The sequence below is a fragment of the Staurois parvus genome, unplaced genomic scaffold (assembly GCF_062004578.1).
Source record: "Staurois parvus isolate SC_StPar_1 unplaced genomic scaffold, SC_StPar_1.0 ptg000446l, whole genome shotgun sequence".
Lineage (NCBI taxonomy): Eukaryota > Metazoa > Chordata > Amphibia > Anura > Ranidae > Staurois > Staurois parvus.
Genome location: NW_028318242.1, coordinates 1,067,431 through 1,092,044, shown reverse-complemented (window position 1 = coordinate 1,092,044; position 24,614 = coordinate 1,067,431). Strand labels below are relative to the sequence as shown.

Sequence of the window (24,614 nt, the reverse complement as noted above, 5' to 3'; positions counted from 1 at the left end):
GGTCTCCCTTTATACCATTATTTTGCATGAACATGGGAAGAAGGCTGTAGATTGCTTCCTTAGGAGGGATGTTATGTTGAGAGGATATCAGCGAGAGTTCATTCTCTCCTTAGATTTTGCAATGGGCCATAATTATTTTTGGTTTAGAGGCTCATATTTTTTACAAAATAGGGGGGTGGCCATGAGCGCCAAATTTGCACCCAGTATGGCCAATTTATTTATGACCAATTGGGGGGAGGAAATCATTTATAAAGAACGGAGGCCCGAGTTGTTGCTTTGGAAGAGGTACATAGATAATGTCCTCCTCCTGTGGGAAGGTGATTTTGATCCCCAATTTATTGGCCATTTAAATTCTAACGATAGAGGTATTAGCCTTCAACGTGAGGCCAGTAACAAGATTCGTTTCTTAGATCTTACTATCAGAATTCAAAATGGGGAGAAAGTGACTTCGATGTTTTTTAAGGAAACGGACCGAATTGGTTATATTGACGTTAAGAGCTGCCATCATACTGCATGCCTTAGGTCAGTTCCTAAGAGTCAGTTTTAAAGATTGAAAAGGAATTGCACCCATCGTGATGACTTTCTGCGAGAGGTTAATTTACCAAAAAAAAAAAAAACGGCTTCTGGATAGGAGTTATAAATTCGAGGCCTTGAATGAGGCTTTTCTTCAAGTTGATGCTACATCACGGGAGGATATGTTGAGGCCAAAACAGCTGACTGAGGTTAATTTCGCTTTCAATTATGCGTTTTGTACAACATATTCTACTCAGCACTACGTAGTGAAAAACATTCTCTGCAAGCATTGGAGGGTGCTAAAAAATTATAAAGTGTTGGGTCCACTTCTACCAGACATTCCTTTCGTTGTGTTTAGAGGTGTTCCACCATTAATATTGAGTGTAGCCCCCAATGTACTAGATCTCCCTAAAAACTCTTTTATTCTTTCAGAATATGAAGGGCTACTACCCATGTAGGAAATGTAGAGCTTGTAATATCAATGTTCAGAAGTCTAGGAAGTTAACTACCTTTCAATCAGGTTGTACACATAGAACCTATAATATTGGACACTTCATTGCGTGTTCCACCAAAAATGTGGTCTATTTGATTCAGTGCCCGTGTGGGTTACAATATGTGGGCCATACGTTGCGCATGTTGTGCACCAGGCTGGATGAGCACATCAGGAACATATGTAGGGGATTTCCCAATCACAGTCTATCTAAACATCATGCAATATAACCACAATAAAAGCCCAGATGGCACCTTGTTTCTAGCAATTGATAGGTTTATACCGAATTGGAGGGGCAATCATGTTAGATGAAAAATTGGAGACCTCATGGATTTATTCCCTTAAGACTTATGTCCCTTTTGGCCTCAGAGATAGCTCTGTCCCTTTGTTATGGATATTTCATTGCCTTCTAATTTGAAGATGCCACACAAATTAATATATTTCAAATTAGCTCTACATTTATTATTTTTATTTATTGGATGACGTAGAGTAGTTATTTTTTTTTTATATGTACTATTTGGATTGGGATCGTCCCAGTTAATTTCACTCTTTGCTGGAGGTTGCTTCCTATTATTGGAGCGCATTCCAATGAGTAGGAGTGTTTTCTTGAAGTCCATCTGTTTTCACTTCCCGTCTCAGGCTTGGTTTCCGGTTATTGGAGTGCATCCTAACGAGGGGGAGTGTCCCTCCGAGCTCTATATATATCCAGAAATGCTTCGCGCAGGTCACGCCCGACATCTTTTGATGATGAAACGCGTAGGATTGAGCCACGCCATGTGACATCATTGTGAGAGAGGCCCTAGAAAAAAGGTAAAATAACCACCCAGTTGGGTGGAACAGGAGGGGAAAAAATCCCATAGAGAGACCATCCTGCAGGCAAACAGAAGAAGAGTAAGGTCCCAAAGAAAGGCATGGCAGGTAGCCATAGATGGCAGTCCTGACCTCACTGACTAGGCGAAGTGAAAATTGTCTGATGTGGCTTCAAGACAGTACGAGAGGAGGGGAATGAAAAGGTGATAAGAAGGGCAAAAGCAAGAATGACTGGCTTTCAGGTTACTTTGTTCTTATGTAGCAGGAGAAGGGGGGGGCTCCCAAGTAGAAAATATGAGGAGCCAAGGCAAATCTATGGCTGCCATGGGCAACAGAGAGAAAAAGGCTCCACTCTTACAAATGACCTTTTAAGGGCGTAATCCTTAGGAGACAAATGGCAGCACATTTTTGCAATAAGTATACACAGGAAGTGCAAGAGCCCAGGCGTTGGTGAAAGGGCATACAAAGTCAAACCAGTACCTTGGGGCTAGGAGTTTGGCAAACCCAAACAGCACAAGTTGCAGGATGAAGAATAGGAATATGTTGTAATATTGAGCTTCCTATCAACACTAAGTGAGAACTAACTCACATGATAGCTTGCAGAGTAATGGGAAAGTGATTAGCATGCCCTAAGAAAAGAAGTACATGCAACCTACAAGGGTTCCTAAAGGGGAAGGAGATGACCACCCCTTGACTGTAAAGCTGCAAGGAGGTGTAGGGAAACTGTCTGCTACTTGAAAAGAAGCAAGCACAGAGAGGCAACAAAAAATAACAGAGGACAGCATTAGAGCCTCTTTTGTGTACCTTTCTGACAGAGAGTGAAGTAAAGGACCAAGATGCCTCTGCCCTAAGCTGAAGCAGTATTTTTAGTAGAGATCCTCCTACCTCTAGGGGTGAGGGCAAACCTTAATTGTGAAGAAGACATCTGAGCAGGTCCAGTGGGTTAAGAGGTGAAGGGTCAGGCATTAAAGGATGGTCTAGAAGTAGATGATGATGCCTGGAAGGATTAACTTCAGAAAATTTTAGTGGTAAAAAATCTTTCACCAGCCTCTGCTAAAATGTCAGCATCCCCTTTGCCTTTTGAAAATGTAAGTAAATCAGACAATTCAAATTCTAACCCCTGAATATTGTCAGGAGACGACTGTTGGCACCTGCCATTTCCAGCCTTTGGAATAGCTCAGACAGAAAAGTCGGTTTTAGTCAGCCAGGCAGCAACTTGCGTACCTGTGAAGGAGTCCAGTTCTGGGGGCTGGAGCGTTGTCTGTGTAGACTTTCTTCTGGAACATAGAAACAGTGATCAACCTGTGAGGAATTTAGAGTTTCCCCAGGGCCTGTAGTTGAATTCTCACCATTTATCCCATATGCTCACACTCCCAAGCACCTGTAATCTGCCACTGCCAAGGGGGGATCATCCCCTACGGGGAATTCACACAGTGGATGCAGACTAAGGGGGTTTAGCATGTCTAGGATGAAGGCATCGCATCAAACCTAGATGCTCACCGAGTTCCTGTGGCTGTCTCTGCGATTGCTGGAAGTGTACAGTTAGGAGTCTTATAAGCACTACATCACTAGCCAGACAGGAACTTCCAGTATTGGGGTGAAAAAAAAAGTCACCAATTTGAAATAAACCCTAGAATAATGTCACCCCTAAAAGGCCAAATAAAATGAGGCAATAACTACTACTGGAAAAATACAAAGAGTGTAGATCATCTCATACCCTGGGCCCAGGGGCGGACTGACCATTTAGAAACCTGGGTACTGCCCGAGGGCCCGGGGTCAGTAGGGGGCCCCATGAGATGCCCCTGGTGCCTTTTTCATAGGCTTTTTTGAGTTTGGGCAAGGACACAGGGGCCCCATGATCCCCTATTGCCCGGGGGCCCCATGAGTTGTCAGCCCGCCCCTGCCTGGGCCTTGAAACCACGTTTGTGTTTAGCACGCTCTCGTAAGAGAAATATTAATGTTCCAAGACATATATAGTCAGTAACTGGTATGTTAACCACTTCGATACCGGACTTCACCCCCTTCCTGCCCAGGCCATTTTTAAGTTTTCAGCACTGTCACACTTTGAATGGCATTTAATCATGCAACACTGTACACAAATTACATTATTTTTTTTTTACAGTTCTTTCTTTTGGTGGCTTTTAATCCCCACTGGGGTTTTTTTCCTAATATAAATGAGAAATACAGAACATTTTGAAAAAAAATCTATGAATAAAATCTCTTCTCTTCATTTAGTACAAAATGTATTCTGCTAAATTTCTTTGGTAAAACAATCACCCAAAATCAGTGTATATTTTCTAGTCTGTATGAAAGTAATAGAGTCTGCAAACTATGGTACAGTAAATATATTTGAAAATTGGCCAGTCCTGATGTACTGACTGCCTATCATTTCTTGAGACCCTAAAATGCCATGACAGTACAAATGCACCCCAAACAACCCTTCCTTGGCATGTAGACAGTCCAAGGTAGGAGGCACGGATTTTGAGTTTGTAATTTTTTTTCACTTTTTTGGAAAATGAATAAATTAAAGGATAAGTTTACCTTTTGAAACATGTTCCACAGATTGTTAGGGTGGATTGTTAGCATGTTCCAGCAGCTACAGCCTCTCCACTGCTGCCCCCCGAGCAGGTGGGGAATCCTTTTTACACACCCGCTGTCACAATTTGAAAATGGCGTGGACATGGGAGCTCCGCTCACAAGGCCATGTCATTCATTCACATTTTCCAGTGCATAGATGTCTACAAGTATCATCAGCCAATGAGGCTGACAGCTTGCAGTTCTCAATGAGCTGGTGTGCACCTTTGTAGCCATTGATTCTTCCTGCTCTCAAATAACTGTCTGCCTGTACAAGGTATGGGCAGACAGCAATTCAGAGAGTCTGCAGGAGCCTGACATTGTACCCAAAATCTGCTGAATACAGCTCTGCGGTCTCCTTAAAAAAATAAAATAGATAAATGCACATTTTTTACTTACAAAAAAAATGTGAAGTTTTTTTCAAAAGATGAACTTAGTCTTTATTTCACAAAGTTTTCATTTTAATATGCTATGTCTCACACACAGCATAGGCATACTTCTAATTACATTAAAAACACATTTTGCTATGCTTCCTGAGTATGGGGATACCACGTGTGAGACTTTATCACAGCATAGAAGGGCCCAAAATCCAAGGAGCACCTTTGAGCTTTCAAGCAGTATAAACTACTTTTCTAATTTCCTGCCTACCAATCACATATTTGTATGTCCTGGAGCACCAGGACAGTGGAAACACCCACAAAATGACTACATTTTGCAAAGCAAGCACGCCAAGATATTTTCTAAGATGCATGGTGATTCTTTAAATACTTCATTTTTTTTGCCACAAGTTTTTGGAAAATGCAGGATGAACATTAATTTTTAATTTTATTTTTTTTATGCACAAAAGTTGTAATTTAATAAGATATTTCTCATGTACAGCATGGGCATACGCTGAATTAAAATCCAAAGCACATTCTACTACTTCTTTTGAGTATGGGGATACCACATGTGAGACTTATTCACTGTTCAGACTGATTATATACTGTATATTGTATCTTGTGTATTACTCAATTTAACCACCTGTACCAAAACCAATGTACTGTAACAGTTGCCTCTATACGAGTAGTCAGGGAATATAGCTTAGTGTACCGTCACCTACAGCAGTCCCTGTTCACATGAGCCAGGCAAGCCTAGCCTGCTGGTACGTGGCTGCCCGAAGAAATGCCATGTTCACTGGACAAGAAGAAGAGGATGCTAAAGAAAGGATGGCGGGACTGGTGTCTCACAGGAACATAGTCAGTCAGATGTGCAGATTGGTCAGTTCAGGTGCAGGCAGAGACATGGTCAGCAAACAAAGCATTGGTCTGCTGGCATACAATGGTCTGGTGACACTGGTACTTGTTTGGCAGCGGTCATAAAAACTGTTGCTTGTTGCACTTGTCTGGTGGCAACCAGGAACAACACTGGTTTGGTGACACAGTGCCTGGTGTGGTGGTGATCAGAGAACTGTGAATGGTTGCAATATTAGGGGCAGCAAAACCTCGAGGTGAGCAGTGGCTTTAACCACCCTTCAACTGCAACTTTTTTAGCTGCAGAAGCAGCGACTGGGAGTGTACACATGCTGTGGCTGCGGTGCTTTGGTTCGCAGCTGTGGCACAAATTATACCCCCTTTACTCCCACTGACTGAGACCCAATCAAATGAATGGGGTTGCTTGTGTGGGGTCCAAGGGGCTAAAGCAGGCGGTGAGGAAGAAAAACAATGCCTCCTCGCCACCTTTCACATGCTCTATGAAGAGCATACTGAACATGCATGGCTGTTCAGAGAGCATTGCACATGTAAACAAGTCCTTATGTAGACACAGTGACTGGTGTGGCGGCGATTATGGACAATATAACTAATGTGGTGGGGATCAGGGACACTGGCTGGTGCGATGATCAGTGGGTGGTGGTGATTAGGGACTGACTGGTACTAGTGTGTAAAAAAAACAAAAACAAAACTGCGATAGTTTGTTACAGTGATGATCACTGTAAAAGCAATTGCTTTAATTGTCATGAAAGGCTTTGATTCATAATTCATTGTTTGCTATTGTAATTGCAGTGATTGGCCACAGCCATTGCATGGTACAGGGCCACTGTACCATGGAGTAGCTATGGCCAATCACAGAGATCACAATAGTAAACAATGCTATCAGAAATGGATTCTATTCAAGTCAGTTGCTTACTAGTGGACATGTGATCGCTGTAATTGGTCATTAATTCTTTAGTCCTGTACTGTATGATTAATATAAGTATTTACTTATAAATCTACTTTTCTTTAATGAAAATGCAAATTGCCAGATCTAAGTTTGCATTTACATCTAAAACTGTAACAGAGTAGCTTCCCTTATTTAAGTGAAGCAGAAATAAAAATATATCCACAAACAGAAGTCAACACATATTTCCAAATAGCTCTACATTCCCAGTTTTAGCCAACCACAATGACTAGTGAATTTCTCCTGTTCTGCTAACAATTTGTACATGCTAGATGCTTAACATACTTATATACATGCTGCTCATGGAAGTAAAGTACTCACTGAGGATCATGCTCCAACATCACAGAAGCTTTCATTACATCCTTTTTATGAACGGGTCCGATATTAATTCCAGCATACTAGAGGAATAAAAAAGTCAGATGACACATTGCATGTATGTGAAGAAGTGATACAAAAATTGAGAAACCGTGATAAATGTTTACTGTATCCACCTGGCTGTCAGTTTAGCATAAAGTGGGGTTTTAATAATCATTATCAACCCATATTTTAAGCCTCATTCTTTTAGCCCAAAACAGAAGCAAAGAACCATTAAAAGATATAAAAAAAAAAAAAAACTTGCATTCCTATGGTCATTTCTCCTGTCCTTCCTATACTTTTGTACTTTAGGCAGGATTATCACCATTTTAAAGAAAACCTGCATGTGACAGATATATAGAGGGCGCCACTTGCTTGGTTTGGAAGGGTGCAGTTTCCAGGACTGTCATCCTGCTATCCTAACTACCTATGGAGTTGTCTGACCTGGAGCAAGTATGTTTGACAACAGTTCAGAAATTGCAGATTTCAGTGTTTGCATGCTTGCTCCAGGTCAGCCACTCACTTGGTTGTTAAGTCAGGATCAGAATGAGAATGGCGTAGATAAAGCAAGCTTCCATATTTCTGCTAGACACTTCCAACTGCACCAAGTCATTTCCCTCCAGTGTCAAAATGCCTGCCGCAGTCCTGCTATAAGTTGCTGATCGCTACCATTACTAGTAAAAAAAAAAAAATTCCTGTATCTATACTGCCATTTGTAATTGCTATAACTTTCACGTAAACCAATTAATTTACAGGTATTGGGATTTTGTTTTAGCAAAGACATGTAGCAGAATGCATTTTGGCCTAAATTTATGACGAAATTTGATTTTATAAATTTTTTTACTGGACATGTTCAATAGCAAAAAGTAAAAAATTTAGTTTTTTTCTCAAAATTGTCAGACTTTTTTTTTTTTATAGCGCAAAAGATAAAAAACGCACAGGCGATCAAATACCACCGAAAGAAAACTGTATTTGTGGGAAAAAAAGGACGTAAATTTCATTTGGGTGCAGCGTTGCATGACCGCCCAACTGTCAGTTAAAGTAATGCAGCACCGTAACGCAAAAAATGGCCTGGTCAGGAAGGGGGGGGGGGGGGTAAGTCCTCTGGAGGGCAAGTGGTTAAAAAAACAAACAAAAAACAAATGTAATTAAAATATGGATTTTGGAATTATTTTTGCTGCAAGGCTACTGAAGGACAGAAGAACTATATTACTTAAGGTTACACTGCCACCTACAGGATGGTGGGACACTGGCAAACAGAAAAAGTTGTCAGCCACCCCCCTATAACCCTTCCCTTAGCTAACATGCCTGAGTTTTATGAGAAAGCAATACACAGATCAATTGACTACATGAAAAAAGATTTTGTAATTACAAAAATCTTAATTTTCTTTATCGTTTACTGAGACACAGGAACTCTATTACAGCCGCAACATCCAAAAGCAGTGCAAACTGAAGGGTGGGCAACAACCACTGATAGGATCAATACATAGAAGATTATCGCTTGTCAGAGGTATCTGAAGGAACAAACACCCGAATCAACAAAAGTAGGGAAATGTCCTCTGCAAGTTAGAGAAACTGCCACTACCAAGGGGAGGACAAAGGATCAACCTGATTTTCGAGAATATGACAGGGAAAGCAGCACCAAGGGGAAACTGGAGAGCTAACCAGCAATCCACTAACAGGTGGAAAAACAGCAGTAAAATAGTTCAACAACTGACAACGTGAACAGGAAACTTAATTGAATGCTAGCAGCTCTATATATACATTATTAACCACTTGCCTACCGGGCACTTATACCCCCTTCTTTACCAGGTCAATTTTTTTAGCTTTCAGCGCTGTTGCACTTTGAATGACAATGCGTGGTCATGCAAGATTGTACCCATATGAAATTTGTATCATTTTTTTCTCACAAATAGAGCTTTCTTTTGGTGGTATTTAATCGCCGCTGTGCACTTTACTTTTTGCGCTATAAACAAAAAAATTGCAAAAAAAAAAGTTTCTTTTTTTCTATTATAACATTTTTCAAACAGGTAATTTTTCTCCTTCACTGATGTGCGTTGATGAGGCAGCACTGATGGGCACTGAAAGGCGACATTGATAGGCAGCACTAATGAGGCGGCACTGACTGGCACAACCGCTGGGCACTGACTGGTGGCACTGACTGGCAGCACTGCTGGGCTGCACTGATGGGTGGTACTGGTGGGCACAGGTGGGTGGCACTTCTGGGCACAGATGTGTGGCACTGCTGGATGGCACTGCTGGGCACAGGTGGGTGGCACTGCTGGGTGGCACTGCTGGGTACAGGTGGGTGCACTGCTGGGCACAGGTGGGTGGCACTGCTGGGCACCAATCATCAGGGCACTGATCATCAGTGCCCTGATGATCGTGCCGATCCCTGCTCTGACAACTGCCAGTTCTCGGCAGTACTTTCCTCGCGCTCTGACAGCGCAAGGAAAGTGCAGCCGAGAACCGGCAATTGTATTTCCCAGTGATCAGCGTGTCATTGGACATGGCTGATCACGTGGTAAAAGGCCGCTGTGATTGGCCTTTTACCACATCACATGATCAGCTGTGTCCGTAGGACACAGCGATCACGGAGATCGCCGGAGGCACGCAGGAGAGCGCGTTCTGGAAGGACGTCATATGATGCCCTCCCAGAACTGGCCGGCCGCAGTGTAGCTGCCATTCGGCTATCTGCGGTTGGCAAGTAGTTAATTAATGGATTTATGCCAGTCAGGTAATAGCGGGCTACTGCCTACTGTCAGCTGAGGTGGCAGAGCCGCTCCAGGCTCTGGAAAGATCCTGACCAGATTGCTGGGATCTAAAGCCTACTATAGTCTATAAAGTACATAAACCACAGGATCCCCAACCAACAACAATGAAATCAATTCACTAAACTCTGATCAGACCATAAAATAACACAGTCATTTAAGTAATAAAAAGGTGTGACACTTACTGGCACTTCTGAGGTCTTTAAGAATTCAAGCAGGGCCTCTAAGGAGCCCAGTGTAGATGCTTGCACATAAACACCCTTTTCTTCCAACTTGATGGCATTTAAAGTCTGTTTCAACTCATGGATGAGCTCATCCTAAAAATAATCATAAATAAAAAATTAAACCAAAATGAGATGGTAGGTAACCCACATTGGTCTACTGTAGATTAAAAAATTACATTTACGACTTACTTTCAGCACCGGAATTTCATCTTCCTTGTGAGCAACCAACAGCGGTAAACCAGCCAATGTTTTCTCCAAGTCCTTACCAAGGATCTTCACTCCCTGAGCTGCCAGCACTTCTTTATGTTTCTCATATTGATTCTAAATGTGGGAAGGGAAAGCTTTTTAGCTATACTCAGCATCTCTGCTTATTTTACAATACATACAATGTAAAACTGCACGATCCATGAGGAAAATCCTAGGACTGACCAAAGCAAACATCTCAGAAACTTTACCTTTACTCGCAACTCTTTCATTGGAGGAGGCAGAAGAAGACCACGGATTTGTGTTACAATTGGCCCCTCCACACCTGGAACAATAACAGTGTCACCTTCTCTTAGCCGACCATTGATAAGGATGACATCAATGGTTGTCCCCATGCCTGGCAGTGCTTTTACCTAGAGAAAGAGTGAAATAAATTATTCAGTGGGAAAAAGTAATGTGAGGGACAATGGTAAAATGTTATGTGTCTCTTACCTCCATCACTTGGGCTCTCAGCTCTTCTGAATGAGCCAGTCTTTTATTAAGCATGGTCTGTGTGAGCTCCACCAGAAGGCTGATAAGATTCCCCATACCATCTCCAGTATGAGCAGAGGTAGGTACCAGAGACACAAACGTGCGGGGATCTTTATTCTCAAAAAACAATGCTGCATTCAAGCCCTTCAATAAAACACAATGACAACAAGATATGAGGTTATATTTATAACTTAGATACACAGCACCGCCCGCGTATGCAAACATATTACCAAGGCTAGATTATTTTCATAAACTACCTATAGCAGAGAAGCTGTTACCTGTTGTGCAAATTCAACAATGATGGCCTTGGTACGCTCTTCAAACTCATCTTTCGTATTTTTCTTTTGTTTCTTTAATGTGGCAGCAACGTCTGTCTCTGGGCTCTTCTTCCAGTCATATAATCTGTCAATCTGAGGTTATTCAAAGCACAAGTGCAGAGTATTTATAATTTTGTTTTATGTCACTTAGTATATGGGAGCACTTTATATCAGACAGATAGAAATGAAAAAAAACAAAACATAAGAACGGACCTTACCTTATTTAAAGCCACGATGAAAGGACACTTCTTATTCTTCAATAAATTTAAAGATTCAATGGTCTGTGGCTCCAGCCCATGCATGATATCCACCACAAGGATGGCAATGTCACACAGTGAGCTTCCACGGTTCCTCAGGTTACTAGGGGTTAAAAATCAGAAAAATATACTCGGCAATGGTCGCTTAATTTTCTTTGCAAGATCAGCAGACATTCACAAATAGCAAAACTATGTTAAACATCTCATCAGGAAGCTAAACAATATTGAAGATCTGACTTTCACTTCATGAACGTTTGACTGCAGGGACCTAAAGTGAACTTGTGCTTTGGTCATGCAAAATGCCTTAACTTTTCCATCACTCTCCCAGGACACTGTTTAGTTCCCCGGAGCAAAGAGACATACACTGGGTACTGTCAGGTATGTGGAGCATGTGACTTGCTCAACTTTCTCCTACAATGTTGTGCTAGATGCCTAAGCATCCAATCACTAGCACTGTCACGTAGCGGTGGGAAGAGAGTGCTTAACCCTTTACAATCTTCAATCAAGGTGACTTAGGAAAGGGAAGCTAGACATAAGCAGTTGCTGGGGTGGGGTGTATGGAACACGACAGAAACCAGATTCCTTTGTTTGTTACAACCCCAATTATAAATCCAAGGGGGCAGCCGTTTAGAAAAACTGCTGCTTTTCCCTATGTGAGCAAAGCAAATGGTTGCTGTAACCACTTTTACATATTGTTGTCACCACCGCAGTACAGCGTCATCGTATGACTGGTGTGGTAGTTATCACTGATGACGACTGTTGACAGTATGTAAAAAAATGTTTACATTTTTTTTCTCCTAACATTTTTTTTCTTCTTTTACATTTTTTTTGAACATACTGATGATGATGATGATCACTGTTATAAGCAATAGTATTAACTGTCATGAATGGCTTTCCATTTCTGACAGCTTACTGTTGTGATTCTGCGATTGGCTACAACTAATCACATGGTACAGGCTGCCAGGGTACCATGTGATAGCTGTGGTCCAATCACAACATTAAGCAAACTTACATAATATTGATTTTTCAAACAATAGTTTTCTTACCTAATACCAGTCATAGCAATCACATTCTACCACGGCTGCTCAAAGCAGCTGGGTACCGAGCACCATGATCCGTTGTGTCCTCCGGAAACAGCAGTAACGGGCTCAATGGCTGGCATCCCAAGGGGTGCACTAGTGCGCCTGCGCTAGGCGACATATGGGTACGTCACCTAGCCTGGCTGTGCCACCCACCCACAGTGGATGTACTGTGAGTGGAAGGCAAGAAGTCAAACCCATCCCAAACAGATAAGTTTCAATTAGATAGTCAGCATCCAAACCATTACAAGAACATACTGAACTACATAGTAAAGATTTTTCTTAAATGACTACTAAAAATATACTAAGAAATACCTGAAAGACTCATGGCCGGGAGTGTCAATGATCAGCATTCCTGGAATCTTCATGTTCTCCCTGTCAAACTGAATTAAATGTCAACAACTATGAGCAGATTGGTAATAACAAACATTCAATAAACACATTTATAAGTAACTTTTCCTCCACTGCCAGCCATCTACAGTCTCTAAATGTTACTAGCCACTTTGAAATTAATCACCCCCCCTTCCCAAAAAAAAAATACAAATATACAGATTCACTGCACAGTAAAATCCTGAAATGTTTCCCACTATGTTCCAAAAAGCACAGCTGCACTTCAGCAGCACAGCCTATTGACCAGGAAATGTGCAGGAGTAACATTTCAATTATGTCCACGTGTACTGAAAGGCCAGGAAGAAGACCAAGCACTCTTATTCATAAAGATGTCTAAGACTTAATTTCTTTAAAAGGTTTCCCTCAAATCTAGTCAGCTTCACAGAATAAGAATGCAACTTCTAATAAATCGCATATCTAATTAATGTCTTGTACTGAAGTGATACTTACATTTTTAACCATTTTAGTCTGTTCCTTTAAAGCATCCAGAGGAACATTTGTTGCTCCAATTTGCTGAGTGATCCCACCAGCTTCACTATCTTGTACATGAGTATGGCGCAACTTTTCAAAGAAAAAAAAAAAAAGGTGAGGATAATACAAAACAAAATGACAAACAAAAAAGGTGGAAGGCATTAAAGAGAGGGTCACTTTATTAAATCTGTTAAAGAAACTGTCCTTCTATAGGTTTATTCTTGCCCTTCCAGCCACCACAACCCATTGCATTCAGGAGCAACACCGGCTAAACATCTGCAGCTTCGGACACTATCGGGAGTGCTGGGTGCCCCCTCTGCACATGGAGGGCTTCAGACCCTTACAATAGACAATATTAATCAAATTCCTACATCACTAAAAGGACACAGCAGGGAAGTGGGAGCCGAGGACAAAAAACCGGACCAGCATTTGACACACCCAAAAGTGTACTGCTAAAGATGTTTCAGCCAGTGGAGCTCCTACAGCCACTTGGTATCAGCACTGCGGGAAGAGAAAGTAACATTTACTAAGAAAGGCCTTTCTTAAGCAGATAAAAAAAACACACTATTGTCAGGCACCAGCAGAAATCAGTGATGCAACTTGTGTAATCCTAAAACAGGGGCAATACATAAAATACACAATAAGGATAGCTGATATGCAGAAGAATTCGGCATTTCAAGTTAACGATCACTGATGTAGATAATGTAACTATCGGAGTAATACAACTTTGATAATTGACACTGTTTTTGATAAACTGACACATTTATTTATTTATTACAGGTACTTATATAGCGCCGACAATTTACGCAGCACTTTACATATATATTGTACATTCACATCAGTCCCTAACCCTCAAGGGGCGTACAATCTAATGTCCCTAATGTACATTCATACATACACATACTAGGGCCAATTTAGACAGGATCCAATTAACCTACCAGCATGTCTTTGGACTGTGGGAGGAAACCGGAGTACCCGGAGGAAACCCACGCAGGCACAGAGAGAACATGCAAACTCCAGGCAGGTGGTGTCGTGGTTGGGATTTGAACCGATGACCCTAGTACTGCCAGGCAGAAGTGCTAACCATTTAGCCACTGTGCTGCCCACATCAATATCTGGTTCAGTGGATGTAGTAGCAATTCTCAGGAAATTCTCAAGGTGCTCATCAGATATTTTGGCTCCAATTGTGCCCTTCATGTGCTTCATCCTTGAAAATAGCTGCTCATAAATATAGGTGCTGCTGAAAACTGATGACATGAATAGGGCAGGATTGTGAAGAGTGGGATATTTTTCTTTAAAACGGAGTTCCACCCAAAAGGGGAAGTTCCGCTTTTAGATTGGTCCCCTGCTCCCCATTAAGGATTGGCACCTATGTGAGCGGGGGGGGGGGGGGGGGGGGGGGGGGGGAGTACCCGCTCCCACTTCCGCTGCGATCGGAAGTTGTCCTTCTAGCCTCCCTCCCCGTAGTCTTGTGGGATACAGGACAGGTCCCAGAAGATGACGGGGCCATTCAGGAAGCGCAGTGCTACTCGTACATGCGCAGTGGGCACCTGGCAGTGAAGCTGCAAGCTGTCACAGCCGGGTGCCCACACCGAAGATGCCAGCGCCTGGAATACAGGACGGCCTGTGAAACGGGCTGCGGCAGGGGGCACCTTGGGATCGTGGGACAGGTGAGTGGCTGTTTTTTTAAAAGTCAGCAGCTACAGTTTTTGCTGACTTTTATTTTTTTTACAGAGTGAGTGGAAATCCACTTTAAGAAGATAAAACGTAAAAAGTCCAATAAAGAGACACTGTCAAATTTTTCTCCAGCCATGTGTCCTCTAAGTGTAAATGCATTTTTACAAAATAAAACATTTTTAAGTTTACAATTCTGTGTTGGTCTGCATTCACAGCCGCTGTGGGCCACAGGGTGGACACTTCTGTCTTAAAATATATCTAAACCCAAAATAAACATTTTATAAATTGCAGCGAAGTACAATTTCAGCAAGGGCAGAAAAGTTACCACTGATCCTGCTAGAATTCTAGTGTCCCTGTAACTTCTTTCATGTACTTAAAATATCATAAAACAAAGGTATCTGCTTTCCCAGCTATCTTCTGTGAACCACAAAACAACATGAGGACAAGGAGAGGTATTTGTAGTCCAAATTCAGGAGAGCAGCCTATGTGACAACACTGCTACTGAAGAAGATATTATTACAGCAAGTGTACATTGTCACCCTGGGACAAGAAGTGTGTAACTGGGAAAGCGTGTCAAACCTGAAGAGAAAACTAATGCAGCTACTACACTTAAGTACTGGTAGGCTGCAATGTTTTACATTTTTTGATTTGGGTTAAGATGTACATTAAAGTAGACCTAAAAGGAAAAACTTTTTTTTTTTCCATTTGGGATACAGTAGGAAATGGTTATAACTCCATTTTTTTTGCTAGTGTCCCAATTGGAAGATTTCCACTGTATTCCTGTTCTGATGACAAATCAAAATTTGTGATTTTCTTTTACTTTCATTTCTGGTGTTAGCGATAAACTGAACAAACAGAGAGAGTGAATCTCCCTAACAGGGGTACTGACAGCAATAAAAACCTGACAGGTGTTCTAATCCCTTTCCACTGTATCCAAAACTAAAACAAAAAAATTTTTGCCTTTAGTTATACCTTTAAAGCATGCTAGAAAGGGCAAACATGTCACTTTCACAATGGTTGTAATTCAACACTTAAAACAGAAATGCAGGGATGTGTATACCTTGTCCAGGATTTTGGTCTTCCCAGTATCTACATGGCCAAGTACACATATGACTGGTGAGCGTAGGACTTGAAAATTTACAGTTCTCAGGTTTTCAAGACGTCGTTTCTAAAGGAAAAAATGTGATGCGTCAAAATTCTGAATTACATTTGGTTAACAGCTAACTACTTTTGACTGGCCAAATGTATGTAAGGGTCTTATAATGAACACCAACCTTTTTTTGAAGTACTCGCTACAGCACTTCGGTAAAGGTATCTGAAACTTGTAAAATCACACCACAAAGCAATTTATGCAGATTACACCAAAATCTGATACATAGTACATACACGCAAAGCTTAGGCAGTTTAGGTTGGTTTACAGTTATATATATGCACATATGGTCAGCCATAACTGCTTACTAAACATACAGCCTATGCATTTACCTTAGTAGGGCAGCACAGTGATTGTGCTTTATTCCTTCATCAAGACTCACCAAGAACTCATGGTGGATTATGTTAAATCATGTGAAAAAAGAAAGTAATATCTTGTATACTGACTAAAATAAAAACACCCTTGTTTTTATTATACCCTAGAATTTGTCACTGAACATGCAAAATATTACGCACATATGCACGCATTATAAAGCATCTGCAGAACAATTACAATGAACGACTTTAGAAACTGCTCCCTGGTCAATATCATACATAAAAGAGTTTGATTTACTAAAGCTTGAGTGCATAATCTGGTGCAGCTATGCATAGAGGCCAAACAGCTATGGTTTTTTTTGTTTTTTGGGGGGAATTTGTCCAAGCTAAATTGAGCAAGCTGAAGTTAGAAGCTGACTGGGTGACATGCACAGCTGCACCATAATTTGGTGGCGCCGTAAACAGCATTTCATATTCTTGCTGTACCATGTACTTGTTTTAAAAAAAAAGTGTCCTGTTCTCTTTGTATTGTTTCCTTTGTGTGAAATCCCTGGTGTTCCTGCCAGTCCATCTGCTTTCCTATTGAAAACTGACCACACTAGGCAGGAATGCACTGCATGGTCAGTTTTCTAGCTGAGCTGAGGAATGAACCTGCTCTCCTCCAATGACCAGACTTTTGGTGACACATACCTCCCCCCATCAACACACAGCCATTCACCGGGAAGATTAGTGTAATGCTATTTCTCTTCCCCTAGCTCTCTATGCTCCCTATGCAGCTGAGGACAGAGGGTATGTGATCACTTTTGTAAAATGGGGAAAAAGAGGGATTTACATTTTTTTTATGTGTGTTATAACACACAAATGTGTTGCCTTGACACTAAAATGTTGTTTAAAAAAATTATATTCAAAGTATGTATTCTTAACTCAAAAAATTACCGTTTATTGTTCTCAGCCCCCTCCAAATCCCCACATTTATTTTTCGGTCATGATCTGACTTCCTGTTAGAGGGTGGCTACGTTTTTTCTTCATGGTTCCACTGTATATAGGAACATAGCCATCCTCTCATGCTAGCTCCCAAGATGGTCTGGGGACTATGAATTAGGGGGTTTGTAGCATTCCTGGAGCAATGCACATGACTGCAACTAAAATGCACTGCTTGAAGTGCATAAATAGAAGAAGGAAAAGGAGAGCTCACAGAGGATGTTACATGGAAGCAGAAAAACACAATAAGCAACAATTTCATGAGAAATACAGGGACATTAAGTACTTCATGCGTACAGATTATTTTTGAAGAATAAGAATGTTGTTTAGTGTCACTTTAACCGGTTCCCCACCACCCTAGAGCAGAACTACTGCAGGGCTCTGCAAATTCACGTATATATACACGTAATTTTGCGTTTCCAGGTAGGGGGTGCGCACGCCGCCATTGGCGGCTACAGCTCTCTGTCATCGGGTCCGGGCCAGAGATTCCCCGCCGGCACCCAGCAATCGCCGAGTGAAAGGGAAGAGGTCTGTGTGTAAACAACACAGATCTCTCCCCTATCAGCACCGACATGCTGCTTTGTATTGCTCTGCTATGTATGTTTCCCTAGTAGAATACACACAGCACAACATAGTAAAAAAAGCACACAGTCAACCCTTTGATCGCCTCACGTTACCCACTTCCTGCCCAGTGCCATTAGTACAGTGTCAGTGCTTTTTATTACTACTGATCACTGTATTAGTGCAACTGGGGATGTCAGAATGCCCACCACAGTCTCCCTATAAAGCACCGCCATTAGTAGTATAAAAAAAAATATTTAAATTCCAGTATATATACCACCATTTGTAGACGCTATAGCATTCATGTAAACATGTATTGGGATTTTTTTTTATAGCAAAGACATGTAGCAGAATACATTTTGGCCTAAATGTATCAAAAAATTAGATTTTTTTATTTTTTTTACTGGATTTGTTTTATAGGAAAAAGTCAAAAATATTGTTTTTTTTCCCCCCAAATTGTCGGTCTTTTTATGTTTATAGCGCAAAAAATAAAAACCGCCGAGGCAATCAAATACCACCGAAAGAAAGCTCTTAAATAAAAAAAGACATAAATTAATTTGGGTGCAGCGTTGCATGACCGCGCAACTGTCAGTTAAAATAACACAGCACCGTATCGCAAAAAATGGTCTGGTCAGGAAGGAGAGGATGGGTAAATCCTCTGGAGAGCAAAAGGTTAGAGTGAACCTGTGAGAACATAAATGTATAATAATAGCTGCCATTGCTTAACTGTTTTCACGTATATGCTGGCACTGCTACCGCTTCTATCTAGTCAGTCACTGACTTACAACAAAACAAGACCACGTATTTTATTCCTATATTTCTATCTTCACAGCTTTACACTAAATATGAAAATAATTCAAAACATGAGCTTGTAAGCTGCAAATTTTCATAGGGAAAGAAAAAGCATTTATTTGGAAAGAAAATATAAGCACCTCAATTCTTCTCTTGGCTTTGTCATACACCCGCTCTTCTTTGGTGCGATCATCGTCAGATTCAGACTCTGAATCTGAACTCTGTTCTTTCCCTGGCTTCTTCTCTGCTGGTTTGGAAGCCACAGGCTGAGACTCTGGTTTTTCATCGGAGGATTTCTCATCCTCACTGCTCTGCCCTTCTTCTTCTTCCTCTTCATCATCTTCGGTTTCTGCCTCATCCTCATCATCTTCATCCTCTTCATCATCCTCTTCCTCTTCATTTGTTTTTTCCTGGACTTCTATGTGGACTTTCTTTGTGTCTGAGGAGCACAACAGACAGAACCATTAGGCCAGATATCTGCACATTCTTTTCAGCGACAACAAGGACCTTGTATAATCTAAGTTGGTGTTATCATTCAGACAGATGTTCCAGTTTGGCAGTGATCTTGGCTACATGAAGGCTCCATGCGTACTGGGCATCATAATAACGCCAGTAGCATTACTTGTGTAAAATCGTGTTAAAAATGTGAGTTTTTCAAGGTTTTTTAGCCTTTTACACAAAAAAAATAAAATTTTTGCTTTAAAAAACACCCAAAAATGCCAGTTTGCAGCATTTTATCCAAGTTTACCAACGTTAGAGCATTTTTACAGCTAAAAAAAAAAACCTCTAGAAACCCACTAGTTCTGGGTTTTTTTCCAGCCAAAAAACGCCCCTGTCAAAAAATGCTGATTAAAGCCTATATGTGCATGGACACATAGGATAACATGCTGGGGAGTTTACTGGCTGTAGAAAAAAAACACCAAAAGCCAAAAATAGAAGATGTAAAAATGTCCAGTGTGCACGAGGACTAAAGTGTATGTCCTACACTATTCAAAAATTATTGCTAAACCTCCCTTTATCCTTCTAGAAAATGTACCATCATTAACATTTTTTGTCACCTTGTTTCTTTAGTAAGAGCAACATTTACTAATCCCTTTGATATCCTCAGAAGGCTTGTAAAATTCTTGCAGAGGTCAGTTCCTATTGAAGCAGGTGGTCAGTTCCTATTGAAGTAGGCACACCCCCAGAACTACATCTCCCAAGAGCACTTTCCCAATACGCAGTGCATGGACAGGCTCTTAGAAATCAAGGCAGCATTTCTTAGCTGGGGAAAAAAAAAAATCGATGTATGCAAGTGCAGTGGGACATAGTGGTGCGGAAGAAATCAGGTTCTGTGGTCTAGCAGGGAGTGTCGATAACTTTGTTTGGAATTTTAGTGCAGAAAAGACATCCTGTAGTCAGTTCAAAACACAGGCGCACATTGGATTTCTGAGGATCAAAATTTCTTTTTTTGAACATACAGCAATTTTAAAGAGTTAAAACACGAGATAAATGTGCAAATGTTGCAGAGACGTAAGGAATAGTTTTTATTTTCTCCCTGACCTTTTAAAGTTGGGTCCTTAAAAGGTCTGCTGACTCAGTCTTATTCATATTCTGCATATCTAGTCGCTAAATCAGTTTTCCCTTGCACATCATAGACTTCTGAATACTTTTAAGAATGTAAAAAGAATTATTTTCTGATTTTACATATCCAGTGATACAGTAACAAATATTAGCACAAACATCAATTTATGTAGATTGTAGAACATAATGTTAGTGTAGGTAAACTCAAACCTTTCTCGCCTTCTTCGTCACTCACTCTGGCTTCCCAATCATCCACACCAGCTTCCTCCTCTGCCTCTGCTTCTAAGGGTTTTAAAGAGATCAATAAATTGGAAACATAGTATAAAACTGAACTGGGCCTAATCCAAGCAATTGAAGGAAAAAAAGAAAATACATAATAAAAGACAAATACATCTTTTCTACTTTTAACTCACCTGCTGGTATGAAAAGTTAATTGTAATTAATTAATTATAATATATATATATATATATATATATATATATATATATATATATATATATATATATATATATATATATATACACACATACACACACATAAATAGATAGGATGGGGTCTGCCCTGAAATGTCAGACCTCCTAAATCCTTTGGCAGTAAAATATTTTTGCCCGTTTAATATTTTGTTCCACTTACGGACCCTTGTGGTTTATATCTTCCGAAGGTAAATGAGACTAATAGGTAGAGAGACATTTATGGTGGGAGTGCCCAATGATACAAGCCTTCTGGGAGAAAATAGTCCAATTAATTGAGATAATCACTGGGATAAAAATAGGATTGAACCCAGAGGTGTGTCTATTACATAGTACAGATCTACCAGTAAATAGATACAAAGACTCCGGTGTATGGCATTACTTGAACGCGGCAAAAGGTCTGATTCCTAGGTTTTGGCATAGACCAGAGACACCGAGGGAGGAGGATTGGGTAGAAAGAACAAATCAGACATGTAAGATGGAGAAATTATATTACACGCAAGAAGACAAGATGGGGCTATTTTTTAAGAAGTGGAGAAAATGGGAAGATTTTGTAGCGAGAGCTACGAAGTAACAATTGAGAAAGAGGAGGAAGAACTTGTATATTCTATTTAGGAAAAGAGTTAATAGAAGTATGCAGAGTGGGTGGGTCTATTAATGGGAAATGGGGATATCTGAGGGGGTGGGTGGGCTTTTAGAGTGGGTTTGGGGAGGTCGAGGGAATAAATCAGGGGTAGAAAAGTAATTAAGGGTTTGGAAAATGTTTTTTGTATATGTAAATGATGAAGAAATGTGTATATTATAGAAAAAAAAAAAATAGGTACAGAGACAACACTTTGTGTAGTTTTGATAAGTTTTTTCTTGTGATTCTTCGTCTATTCATTAATCGGCTGATGACTTGCATTAGGATACTGGTGCATGTAATGGGTTCATCTGCATTGAAAATACTTTAAATGTCTCTGTCCTGTGTGACAGACTTTTTGATGGTATCGCTTTGTCAGACGGTGTTCCATTTTTGTTCTTCCTTTTTTGTTTTGCTTGTTTTTTTGACTGCGTGTTGGTTTTTGAAAAAAATAGTCAAAACTTTGGAAACTTTTTGGTTTTCAAATAAAAAAGTGTCAGACTAAAATAAATAAATAAGAGCATGAACCGACTCAGATGTCTGAATTTGGGTCACAGGAGTGTAGAAATAGGTGTACTCCTGTGATCCAAAAAAAAAAAAGTATGGTCAAAAAAGCTTTGGCCATACTTCTCTTTTTAAGGTACATGAACCTGGGCTGCCATCATCCTTCCTTTAGTAACTGGTGACCTGGGAAGAAGCATGCACATATTTGGTGTTTCCTGGCATCAGGCATAATATATAAAAATATACTTGCTCTGGGTGGCTTAATTCATACACAAGTCCTCAATTATAGACCCCTTGTTTCAATACTGATAGGTTCCATTTAAATGAATAAGTAGCAAGTCCTCAATTGTAGACCCCTTGTTTCAATACTGATAGGTTCCCTTTAAATGAATAAGTAGCAAGTCCTCAATTGTAGACCCCTTGTTTCAATACTGATAGGTTCCATTTAAATGAATAAGTAGCAAGTCCTCAATTGTAGCCCCCTTGTTTCAATACTGATAGGTTCCCTTTTAATGAATAAGTAGCAAGTCCTCAATTGTAGCCCCCTTGTTTCAATACTGATAAGTTCCCTTTAAATGAATAAGAAAAATATGCCTTTTGGTTAAAGTGATTATAAATGCTTTGTTATTTAAAAAAAAAAAAAAATACTGGTGTATACTTATCTGCTGTGTGCAATGGTTTTGCACAGAGCAGCCTCGAACCTCCTCTTCTCAGTCCCACAACGGCACTCCTGGCTCATCCCCTCCACCAAGTGCCCCCATAGAAAGCCACTCCTGAGCCTCGCTGTCTGCGTTTATTGGCACAGACAGAGGGACTCAGCCTGCCCCCCAAAGGCTTCTGCTGCCTCAGCAAAGCCAGTGAGACCAGCAAGTGAGGTGAGAGAAGACCTGCAGACGGGTAAAGCGCTGGATCCAATGAGGTAAGTAAAAGGGGGGATGAGAGGGGATACTGATGCCTCAACAATTTTCACCTTACTACAAGGAATGGTAAAAAATGTTTAAGCTTTAATCCATTAACTAAATCTGAAGCATTAGTTTTAATTTTCCTGGATCACTACAATGCTCCGCCAAACACGGTTGGGCCATTTTCTTTTTTTCAACCTAGAAACAGTTTATTATGATAGCACAATGAATTAATGATTTATGAAAGCTGTAAAAAATCACATTCTGGACTGTCCATATAAAAGCCTTTGTGCACAATAAATCTATAATCAAACCAAAGAATAATGCACACAGAATAAAACTGCTGTCTTTCAGGCATGAAAAGAGATGTAGTGTCTGTAAAAGACCGAGCATTCACTGGCACTTTTACAGTCAATACAAAAATAGTACTAATGAACTAATAAAGAATAGATAACTACTCATAGTGTCATATTATTTCTGTGAAACAAATTTAGATATCAGAGCTGTAAAAATTCAGCAAAAAGTAATATAATCATCCACACAGAAGAAACTGCATTAGCCAATGGCAGTCAAATGTTGAGATTTTTTTTCTTTTTTAGAATGCAGTTTTCAATATTTGCTTATTGTTAGGAAAATACGTTTCTAATTTGTCTAGAAAAACGTGTTAAATGCCTGAAAAAGGACCAACTTATTTCTAATAAGCATATAAAAGTCATATTCTGAAAATATCACATAAAATGACTATATAGCATCAAATGAATCCAAGATGCAAGGCTACATATTAGAACACACTGCAACCCACTCACTAGAGAACAATAAGATATCTAAACTGCAGCCAAAGGCTAAGAACTCATACGCTAATGCAAGCAAAGCTTACAGCAAACCTCTTCAAAATCTTAGCAAAAACACGGCCATGCAATAACCTGCAACTAAGTACCTTCTTTATCTGTGTCACTATCCTGATTTATGTCAGCCGCACAAAATGTCTCTGTAAAGTCTGTGAAGAATATTTCAGATGTAGCCAGAAATAACATTGCATTACACTTTACTTGCACACAAAACACATTTTACATACGTATAGAACTCATTAAAAAAAAAAAACACAACATCTCTACAAGGTACAAGCTGTGTGTGTGCAATGATCCATCCAGATGAAATTGCAGTGATCACTGGAGGTCCAATTATCAAGATACATTTTTTGGTTAGTCACATTTTTTCAGTATTTGCCCATTGGTAGCAGTTAGAAGATAACTATTAGCAGAAGACAAATGGTAACTTCAAATTTGTTTTTCCTACAATTATAACACAGCTTGAGCTTTGTGACAATGTAAACAACAAATCAGTCATGAAACAAAACACCTAAGTGCAGGCACATAGAAAAGCCTGCTTAAACCTCATACCTCAACGCACTCCAAAAAAATGCTTTTACAGCGGAATCCCAGGCTATTCTGGCAAAGCTTGACTTCTCCTTCTGAGCCTCCTGTACATTCTTTTTTGGCCAGTGGGGTGCTCACAGGAATGTAGGAAGGAGGTTTGCCAGAAAACTTCAACTGCTGGAGATACAGCTGTAAAAAGCCAGGTACTAAATGTATGAGAGGATACTTCTAGGTGTATGCACTTAATACCTGCAAAAATGTTTATTTTACATTTATTTTGTTTCTTTAAGGAATGGCTAAGGACTGTAAATCAACACATTATTAAAGTGTTACTAAACCCACAACAGTAAAATCAGTCTGTATATGCAGTAAAGCATGCTTGTTATACTCATTGTGGAACCTAAGGGGTTAACCCTCTGCACTGTGTAAAAAGTCTGTTTGATCCTGTCTTCTCTGCCCATCGTCTTGTTGAAATGTCCACCTGATACAGACTGAATCTGTAGTGACATGCACATGCTCAGTTT

General features: G+C 40.3%; 1 protein-coding gene across 2 annotated transcripts in view; it reads right to left on the bottom strand.

The window, feature by feature from the left end:
- EIF5B (eukaryotic translation initiation factor 5B) overlaps positions 1-24,614 on the bottom strand; it is a 78,571-nt gene that overhangs the window by 11,241 nt on the left and 42,716 nt on the right. The window contains exons 9-21 of one of the 2 annotated variants that reach the window (XM_089688108.1): positions 23,652-23,711; positions 20,427-20,498; positions 18,794-19,092; positions 15,916-16,023; positions 13,158-13,268; positions 12,633-12,700; positions 11,200-11,341; positions 10,943-11,074; positions 10,626-10,808; positions 10,385-10,546; positions 10,119-10,250; positions 9,891-10,022; positions 6,902-6,978 (exon numbers count right to left, since the gene is read on the bottom strand). In XM_089688108.1, coding sequence (XP_089544234.1) covers positions 6,902-6,978; positions 9,891-10,022; positions 10,119-10,250; positions 10,385-10,546; positions 10,626-10,808; positions 10,943-11,074; positions 11,200-11,341; positions 12,633-12,700; positions 13,158-13,268; positions 15,916-16,023; positions 18,794-19,092; positions 20,427-20,498; positions 23,652-23,711 — 1,678 coding nt within the window. The remainder of the gene's footprint in view (positions 1-6,901; positions 6,979-9,890; positions 10,023-10,118; positions 10,251-10,384; positions 10,547-10,625; positions 10,809-10,942; positions 11,075-11,199; positions 11,342-12,632; positions 12,701-13,157; positions 13,269-15,915; positions 16,024-18,793; positions 19,093-20,426; positions 20,499-23,651; positions 23,712-24,614) is intronic. The other variant, XM_089688109.1, reaches the window with a different exon arrangement.